Raw genomic sequence first — 10,010 nt, forward strand, 5'->3', positions numbered from 1 at the left:
CGAAGCTAACCTGAGCTATACAGTCTCAAAAACGAAGAAAAAAGAAAGGAGAGGGGCGGGAAAAGGAAAGGAATGGAAAATAAAGGAACGTAAAGGGAAAGGAAGGGACCGAGAGGAAAAGAATGAACGAAGGGGAAGAGAGGGAGGAGAAGGAGAGGGGAGAGGAAGGAAAGAGAGGAGAGGAAAGGAAAGGAAAGGAAAAGAAAGGAAAGGAAAGGAAAGGAAAGGAAAGGAAAGGAAAGGAAAGGAAAGGAAAGGAAAGGAAAGAACCCGTAGAAAGGAGCAGAGCGTCCACAAAACACTTTTCCCAAAAGAGCCTCCAACTTGGAGACAGCTCCTTAAGTCTGAGCATCACCAACGGGCTTTCGGAGAAAGCCAAAGAGTAAGAAGCTGTTGCCCGAAATTTGCCGAGTGATCACAGAGATAGACGAAGAGCTTCGGGAAGGGCCAAGGGGCGCGTCCGGAAAGCCAGAGCTCCGAAAGGTCGCTAGGCGGCAGCACTCCGGCAGGGCGGAAGTGGGGCGGAGGCCGTGTCGTGTGGCGGAAGAGGCCCGAGGATTTCCGAGGTGAGCGGAAGCGGCGCTGCCGGAGTCGGACGAGCCCGAGGCATGGCGGACACGTCCTCGGAGCAGGAGGCGGAGGCCGCGGCGTTGGCCGCGGCGCGGGAGCGGAGCCGGCTCTTCTTGAGCGGCCTGGAGCTGGTGCAGCAGGGCGCCGAGGCTCGCGTCTTCCGCGGCCGCTTTCAGGGCCGCGCGGCCGTGGTGAAGCATCGCTTCCCCAAGAGCTACCGGCACCCGGCGCTGGAGGCACGGCTCGGCCGGCGGAGGACGGTGCAGGAGGCGCGGGCGCTGCTCCGCTGCCGTCGCGCGGGTGAGGCAGACGGGACGGTGGTGGACGGGGCTCCGAGGCCCGGGAGATGGGGCGGACGGGACGGGACGGGACATAATAGGGCTCCGAGACCCGGGAGACGGGACCAGAGAAGTGTTTAAGGAGTCCCGGCGTCGCACGGGACGCGTTTCCGTTTGGTTTGTTGCTCGGCAACTGTCCCTCAACGTGTCTTCTAGCCTCAGTTTCCCCGTTTCTGCTGTTTCTGCTCACTGTTCTCCCCCCTCCATTTGGTAGTTTTAAGCAGCAGGTGCCTTACCAGGCGGGTGTCCGAAGCCAGAAACCAGGCTCGCCGATTCAGACTCTTAAGCGCTGCTTCCCGCATGGCCCTTCAGCAAGTCGTTTAGCACCGCGCTCCTCAGTTTCCTTGCGTGTATTGGGAATCTCAGGGATGTTGTGACCATTAGGGAAGGTCTATGTGTCATATGTTTGAATGCTCAGAAAGCATTCAGTAAACGTCTGATTTCATGAAAGGATTCCTTTTTCTTCTTTAAAAGTACCATTTATACTTCCACCAACAGAACTGTCCTCCGGAGAAACTGAGGCACAAAGGGAAAGTGCCCGAGTTTCCACAGCCACCATGCGGGCTGTCTGTGGCTCCGAAGCACTGACCTTTTTTGCTTTTATACTTACAGATATTTAGGCATTTACTCCGCACAAGGGCAGTGATAGGTGCGGGGCCCACCTGGGAAAACTCAACAGTGAACAGGCCGGTATTTTCTTGTCCTAGCAGACTTAATGGAGCTCTAAAGTAGTGTTCATACATTTTGTTTCACCCTCTTTTATAAGTTATCAGACAAGGATGGTTGCTACCTTCATCTTTATTGATAGGTCTCCGGTTTCTAGGAAAGTGTCCCTGACGAGGACGAGGTTGGCATTCAGGAGAGACTCCTGGAGTTAATTGGAGCTATTGTTACTGCATTAACGGTATCGGAGACCGAGATATAGAGAAGTTAATGGAACCTTGAGGTTTCACCACTAATAAGAAGGAAACTGGGATTTGAACCTGCCTGTCCTGGGAAAAAGATGGGTCTGTAAGACGACATGCTGCTTAGCCTCCTGCTAGTCAGGTAGCCCTCAGACTGGAGGATGTGAGGATGCTTTTCCTTCTGGATTCTTGTTTCCTTGGTTTTTTTTAAGGGAGTAGCAATGAATTCCAGTCCTAAGGTGACTTGAGAAAGAGGAACAAACTTTTGACGTGTGCAGGTGCACCCTGGGCTGGGCCTTAGACCTGTGGGACCTGAGCAGGGCTTGAGCAGGGCTTGGACAGGGCTTGGGCAAGCTTCTGGGTAAGTTCTATCATTCCCACCATATTCCTCAGCCCTGCTTCAGAGTAAGTAGATTTAGACTGAAAAGCTGGCCCTACCTGTGCAGGTGACGCCTCCTTCATACAGAACACACTCACTAGCACCTGTGTGTCCACTGCAGGTATAGCTGCCCCAGTTGTCTTCTTCGTGGACTATGCTTCTAACTGCTTATATATGGAAGAAATCGAAGACTCGGTGACTGTTCGAGATTATATCCAATCTACTATGGAGACCGAAAAAGACCCCCAGTGCCTCCTGGGCTTGGCCAGGAGAATCGGGCAGGTTCTGGCTAGAATGCATGATGAAGACCTCATTCACGGGGACCTCACCACCTCCAACATGCTCCTGAGGCGGCCCCTGGAGCAGCTGCACATCGTGCTCATCGACTTCGGGCTGAGTTTTGTTTCGGGACTGCCGGAAGATAAAGGCGTCGACCTCTTTGTCCTGGAGAAGGCCTTCCTCAGCACCCACCCCCACACCGAGACAGTGTTTGAAGCCTTTCTCAAGAGCTATGGTACTTCATCCAAAAAGTCCGGTCCAGTGCTGAAGAAGTTAGATGAAGTGCGCCTGAGAGGGAGAAAGCGGTCCATGGTCGGGTAGCAGAGTTGCTATAGTAACTGTCTCCCGGTGAGAATGCTGTGGGTGCGGCTGGGCTCGGCAGTGGGGTCGTTGTTAAGTGGCCTGCGATTGTGCTGTGCCACCGTCACCTGCGGTTCACTGTTCTCAGGAGCTTAATGTGCACAAGGCCTGGTCTAGGCAGAACTGGGTGTGTAACTCAGGCTGGTATCACACTTGCTGTGTATGATGAGGATAAAACCTTGAACTCCTGATCTCCTGCATCCGTTGAAGTAGAGGTGTGTGCTGTCTGTTCACTCCTGTTTTATCAATGCCCAGGGCCTCATACATGCTAGGCAGGTGCTCTACCAACTGAGCTGCATCCCCAGCCCTAGCCCTGAGTGTTTCAGATCAAATCAAATAGGCTTTCTCCCAAACAGTGGCTTGTGGACCTCATGCATTCCAGGTGGCATTGGTTTGAGAACAGTACTGTAGTCCTGGAGAGATAAAGGCGGGGATAGTGTTTCTCTCTCTTCCCTCTAACCTCTGGGGTTTGACTGCTTCAAGCCAGTTTAGTGGGATATAACTATCACTTTGAGAGAGCACAATAGACTGACTGGGATGCAGTAGACTGCTTTCCGAAGTGTTTTAGGTGTGTATTTTTACATGGGTGTATTTGGAGTTTATTATAAAAGGTGGTTTTGAGGCACTGGAGAGGTGGCCTTGTGGTGCTTGCTCTTCCAAAGGATTCTAGTCCAGGACTCAGGCTTCAAGGGACCCAGTGGCTCTGCCTCCTCAGGTACCTCTACTTGCATATGCCCCTCTTCTCATAATTAAATATAGTATGGATAAATTCTTGAAATATTTTTGAGAGTCACAATAAAAAGATGCAGAAATAGCATTCTGAATTTTACTTTTCTAGAAAAGCAGGCTTATGGCTTTCGGATGACTAGATCACAGCAGCATATAGGTTTTTACCGTTCCAGTGTCCATAGGTCTTGAAGCTCATGGGGTAGAGAAGGGAGTTGGTGTATCTCAAGCGGTGGGAAGGCAGAACAAAGATGAAGTGCCTTGCGATGAAGTTGGCAAGCCGGGTTTTCAGTCTGAAGACTTGAGTCCTCACAGCTGCTGCTTCTGCCTGAGTGCCAGCATATGACAGCCAGAAGAGGATGCACATGGCCCCTCCTGGGTAGCTTGCTCACTGCATGGCATGTTCTGTGCGAGGGGTTTTCGTAGTCAGCTCTCAGGATGTTGTCACTGTAGATGGGTGGCGGGCTGGACAGAGGTTGCTAGCCCAGCACAGGAAGCAAGAGGCATTCTCACCAACGTTCTTTGACTGCAGTTTAGGGTTTGGTTTTTGTTTTGTTTTTTGTTTCTGTGAGATAAGTATCTCGCAGGAGGCAGCAGGCTCAGAGGAATGAAGCTGGGCTTAAAGTCACTGAGTGTCTGGGTGGAGAAGTCCAGCAGGACAACAGCATGTGTCCAACCCTGAGGACCCTGGTCAGCACTCCTCTAGGTAACTGCTCATGGAACCAGTCCTTGGGTCCATGAGCGGCTACTTCTGTAAAACTTGGCGTGGTGGTGCCTCCTGAAGAGTCTGCTGGTGAATGCGATGAGTGGGCCATGCTGCAGTGTTACTGGCCCCGCTGTGGGTGTGGGGTGTGAGCTGTAACTCCAATGTTAATACAGGCCCCAGTCAGACTTTTCCAAAAGCAGGCAGCTATGAGCTGCCATAAGCCATACTGTATCAATTTGTTTTGTTTTGAGACAGTTCTTCTATGTAGTCCTGGAACTCATTCTGTAGATCAGGCTGGCTTCAAACTCAGAGATCCACCTGCTTCTGCCTCTCAAGTGCTGGGATTAAAGGTGTGCACCGCCACCCTGGGCTCCCAACATGATTTTAAAACTTAAATTCTCTGCCTTGGCTATTGACCTTTCAGCACTTCAACTTTGCACCCAGGCAAGCACCTCACCGCCTTCCTACTCAGGGCGCTGCTGCTACCCAGCCCTGATGGGCAAGCTCTTACTAGCAGCCCTTCATCTGCCTTTTGATTCAGGGCAGTTTTGTCTTGTGCCACCAGAGGTCGCATGCTATCGTCACTCTGGAACAGGCAGAGATGAAGAAAAGTTTCCCTCGCCCTCTCTCCCCTCCCCTCTCCTAACACCCTCCTCATTCCCCCACCCTCGGGTTGCCATTGTTCCCTCCCCTCTCGTGAACCTGCCCATCAGCTCACCTCAGGTCTCAGCTGAGCAGACACCTCTTCTGGTCATCCGCACTGGCAGCCACTTCAGTGGCTCTTCCTGCCCTAACTTCTCTTCCATCCTCCTCTTCACGTGATCCTCACCTAGGTGTTGGGTGAGGACTTTGGCTGGACTGTGGGGCAGCCCCAGTGATGGGGAAGTCCCACTGATGGCCCTGAGGTTCCTGGTCCTTGCTGAACACCAGGACTTCCTTAAGGGGCTTCCTGCTCCTGCCTGGCCCTGCATCTCTTCACACTCAGCAGGGAGATGAACACTTTTTGAAAAACTTAACAATTTACATTGGGGGCGGGGTGTACTGTACCACTGCCTGAGGAGGTCGGGACACATGAGAGCCCCGCTTCCGCCATGTCAGTCCTGGCCAATTGAACTCGGGTTTTCAGGCTTGGCAGCAGGTGCATTTGCCTGCCGAACTATCTTGCTGGACCCTTTCAATCCAGCTACGCTGCCCCAATGATAGGAAGTTTGTGGGCTGCCCATCCGTGTCTCCTTGCTTGTAGCTGCAGGCCTGGATCCCCTCCTGTGCCTGTGAGCCCTAGTGCTTTCTGGAGAGAGGACCAGCAGTTGGGCCTGTGTGTGGTGCTTGTCTCTGAGTCTCCCTGAGCAGGAGGGAACAGGAAAGGGATGGGGGAGGTGAGCCAGGAGGGGAAACAGCAACACCCACAGCCAGGTGGCCATCAGAGATGTCGGAAGATGGGACAGGATGGCCAGCCCTTTATTATCCCACAGTAGAGACTCCAGTGGGCTTCCCTCAGGTGAAGCAAGAGCCTGAGCAAGTCTACCGTTGGTACACAGGAGACCTACACCCCAAGGCTTGATAGTCAGAGGCTGATTGCTGTCCCTACCTGAAACCTCAGTCCTTCCTTAAGGGAAACTGAGTCACATACCCATCAGTATACACTACAAACAGATGTCACCATTCACATGGGACATGGCCACAATGAGCAAGCACTGTCATGAAGCCACTCAGGTGGTGACGTTCACAGACTGAGGACGTGTCCTGGCAATCCACTGTAAACTGAGTAGCTAGGCCTGAGGATGGGCCAAAGCAGCCCACTGTAAACCAAGTAGCCAGGCCAGTTCCTGCTTCCCTCGCGGAAGAATCTGTTTTTCTAACAAGCTGAGAAGCAAAGGGATGCCAAGAGGAAAGCTGAAATGCATGCTGGGAGGGCTGGAGACAGCCTCTTCCAGATGAAGGAGTTGAGTCAGCTTTCCCCAGAGTTGTCAGACACCCTGGGCTTCCACGGAGCCAGCCCCAGTGGCCACTGCATAATGCACCTTTTGTCTGGCTAGTCCTTGATAGAGGGGTGGCACATGGCCACTGGCTGGGCAGTGAGAGACACCAGGGCAGATCTGCAAAGGTGCCTCTGACAGGAGAGGACACGAGGGCTCTCCCCTGTCCAGACATAACCCTTCAGCATTTCCTGCTTTTAATTATTTTCTTTTCAGGGGCCAGGGTTTCTACTATGTAGCTCTGGTAGTCCTGGTACTCACTCTGTAGACCAGACTGGCCTTGAACTCATAGAGATCCGCCTGCCTCTGCCTCCTGAGAGCTTTGATTAAAGATGTGCCAACACTTCCTGTTTTTAAAATGCGCTGGCTGGAGCTTCTATAGCCATGTTGAGAGTTTGAGGCCACAACACAGGTGGACACTGAACCCGCCCTCTGCCATGGCTTCACCCCAGCCCCGTTCCCCATCTCACTGCTCATGGAAGTAAGCATCTCCTTATCACTCACATAAAGGCTGCTGTCATTTGGTTACCTGAAGTCCAAAGAATATGAACCCATTCAGAGAATTCCCGGGCCTGAGAAATGCTTGTCTCTAGCTCCTGCTGCCTTGCTTGGTTGTGTGGGACTTTGGGGAACATAGTCTCATCCATTTAGATAAAAGTCAGAGGCAAAGACCCTTTCCAGACATATTCTGGACTCAGAGCACAGCCTTGAACTCAAGGCCTGGCCAATCTCTGTTTCTAGCTGCCTCTGTGAGCTCTGAGAGTTCAGGTTTCCTTGGGCCTCAGTTTCCCCACCTGCGAAGTGAAGCAATTGGTGTGGGCCAGACATTGCTGCACCTGCAGGCTCCTGACTGGACCCACGCTGTCTTCAGCTCAGAGACAAACAACTCTTCTGTGACAATGTCTTCAGCTCAGAGACAGCCAGACCAGCAGCTTAGGAAGAACAGTGACTTGGCTGCTCCTGGAGGGATGAGCAGGCTCTGTTTCCTTCACTTGGTAGTGGTTGATCATAGTCCACGCATGCTCTTTCTGTGTCTCTCTGCTACCAAAACTTGTGAGAAAGTGAACAGGACCTACTGCTGCTTATTGGAGAGTGTCAAAGGTTGGTGATGTGAGCCTTCCTCTCACACATCCACACACACCATCCACATTCAGACACATACCTATATACACATACATACATACATACACATTTGTATGTCTATATAAACTTATTATAACACATACACACATGCATGCATATAATACACATTCGCATATGTTAACACTACATACATATACAGTTAGACGTATACATACAAATATACATGTACATGCATATATATACACATATAAGTACACATCACAAATATACTGTACACATACTTGAAAATACATCACATATATGTACAAATAAACTCATACCACACCCAAAACACAGAGAGAAAGAGAGAGAGCGCGCGTGCGCACGCTCCATACACATATATAAGCCCCGCCTACCCACTGACTTCTCTGCTGGAGGCAAGGCTGAATGTAATCCTGGCCTGCGATTTGGAACAAAAAACAATGAGAATGCTGGGGTCTGATGCGATCAAAGCCACTTGTGTGTAGCCTCCTCCTCTACCAGGAGCCAGAGTACAGCCCTCCCCATAGGAAGGAAAACCCCCAAGGATGAGCCACTGGGCCCCCAGGCCACGAGGGGGGCTGCTCATCCCAGGGCCCACCTGAGGGCTCTGCTGGGACCTGCCTCAAAGCCAATATTGCTCTTGGAGCCTCTAAGCAGTGTCACACTGGGAGATGCTGACAGTGGCGCAGGGAGGAGCAGGGAGGAGCAGTTGTCCTGGGAACGAAAGCTGGAGTGGCTGCCAAGTTCCCCTCCCTCCCTGCTTGGTTTCAAGCATTAAGCACTGTTGACTTGCTACACAGTGCCATGTTGGTCTCTTTTTTCTTTCCCCACTCCTCTCTCTTTTTGAGGCAGGGTCTCGCTATGTAGCCCAAACTAGCCTCACCCTTACGATTCTCCTGCCTCAGTTCTCCAGGTGCTGCCCTCCTACCTTGACGTCATCTTCCCCGGACGAAGTTCTTCAGCACTCTGGAACCCAGTTCCATGATGGCAGTCAGAATCCCGTCAGGGATCCCAAAGCCTTCCTCTCTCTGACATTGCCAGCGTGGTATCACAACGGATGCCTGGAGTCAGATCTTCTAGTTTGCTTTGGGTGTCATAGCCTCCCCCCCCCACCCCCCGGTCTGGCTCAAGAGGCCTGGGGACAGTGTGGCCAAGGGTGAGCAACACAGGCCTGAGTCACAACCGGCATCTCTGAGCTCCACTCTCTTGCTCTGTGAGGAGGGCAATTGAAGCCACCTGGGAGGCCATGGACACGTGAAGGGAGAGGAGCCAGGCAGCACCAGCAGGGCCAGAGCTGGGAGGGCCTGACCTGCCTCCTGAGCACCCTAACTGGGAAGAAATAGGAGGCAAGAGTTCTTCCTCTGTCACAGGCTGTCTCCCAATGTCCCTCAGCTGCAGGCTGGCTCTGGCTATCCATTGGCTGCAGACTGACTCTGGGTGCCCCTCAGCTACAAGCCGGCCCTGGGTGTCCCTCGGCTGCAGGCTGGCCCTGGCTATCCATTGGCTGCCCGCTGGCCCTGGGTGTCCCTCAGCTGCTGGCTAGATCTGGAAATAGGCTCCTGTGCTCACCACGATGCAGTTATTGTCCCTACATCTGAGCCACAGGACAGCCCCTTCTGTTCTAAGGCCAGGCACCCCATTCTACACTTTCAGCTTGGTCTGGAGCAGGGGAGCCCACTAGAGCTCCTTCTGATACTCCCTGGTCCCAGCTACGTGCACTTGGACCTTAGGGAGTGGGTCAGTTTGTATCCGCCCACCTGCCTCGGCCTGAAAGATCCAAAGGGCCCTTTGCAGGCCTGGCCTCCCCACGAGAGGTTGTCTGCTCCCTTTGATGATGCCGAGCTGGGCTGACTGGGGTCATGGCAGGAGGTTTCATCACAGCCTGGGACAGGTCCACTGGGAAGTCCCTTGTCCTGGGATTTACAGGAATGCCGTAGCTTGACAGGGTTGAGGGTGAGCCTTGGGCTTCTCATCTGGAGTCCTACCCACTCAAGGCTTCCCAGGCCTGCGAGTTCCCGGAGTCACTGGGACTGTGCTGTCTGTGCCCCCAGGGACTTATCTCTTCCTGCAGATCACTTGGCATTGTAGACTTAGGTAGATTTTATTTTAAAGGGGGCTTTGAAAAGTCACAGGTGAAATAAATTTTTGAAAATTCACTCGCCCAAAGTCAAAGGTAGCTGTAAGAAGAAATGAACATCACCAGACAGTGGTGGCGCAGCTTTCGATCCCAGCACTGAGGAGGCAGAGACAGGGGTATCTCTGAGTTCGAGACCACCCTGGTTTACAGAATGAGTTACAGGACAACCAGGGTTACACAGAAAAATAAGCAAACAAAGAATGAAAGAACGTACCACAGGGTCATGTGATTCTGGCAAGAGACCAAATTCTACAGCCCCAATCCAAGTCTGCCATTTCAGTTCTCAAGAGCCTGAGGCAGGAGGATTGCCATAAGTTCAAGACCAACCTGATCTGCAAATCTGTCAGTGAAGTCAATGCCTATGTAAATTGGGAATTTGTTCCCAGGCGCCCACATAAAAAGCCCTGCAATCCTGGTGCCAGGGAGGCAGAAACAGGAGGATCTTTGTGCCAGTCAGTCTGGCCTAATTGGTGAGCCTTGGGTCCCAATGAGACATCGATCACAAAAACTAAAGAGTAATTGAGCAAGTT

The 10,010-nt window shown here is 52.3% G+C and overlaps 1 protein-coding gene across 2 annotated transcripts; it reads left to right on the plus strand.

Annotated features, from left to right (window-relative positions):
• Window positions 1-505: 505 nt before the first annotated feature.
• On the plus strand, window positions 506-9,589 carry LOC101997099 (EKC/KEOPS complex subunit Tp53rk). 2 transcript variants are annotated; one of them, XM_005362879.2, is made up of 3 exons: window positions 506-870; window positions 2,314-2,819; window positions 8,249-9,589. In XM_005362879.2, the coding sequence occupies exons 1-2, from the start codon at window positions 609-611 to the stop codon at window positions 2,790-2,792; spliced, it is 741 nt and encodes a 246-aa protein (XP_005362936.1). In that variant the 5' UTR covers window positions 506-608; the 3' UTR covers window positions 2,793-2,819; window positions 8,249-9,589. The 2 variants fall into 2 exon arrangements, with proteins under 2 accessions (XP_005362936.1, XP_005362937.1); XM_005362880.3 differs by lacking the exon at window positions 8,249-9,589 and having other exon boundaries at window positions 2,314-3,645.
• Window positions 9,590-10,010: the final 421 nt, after the last annotated feature.

Source organism: Microtus ochrogaster, linkage group LG8 (assembly GCF_000317375.1).
Source record: "Microtus ochrogaster isolate Prairie Vole_2 linkage group LG8, MicOch1.0, whole genome shotgun sequence".
Classification (NCBI taxonomy): domain Eukaryota; kingdom Metazoa; phylum Chordata; class Mammalia; order Rodentia; family Cricetidae; genus Microtus; species Microtus ochrogaster.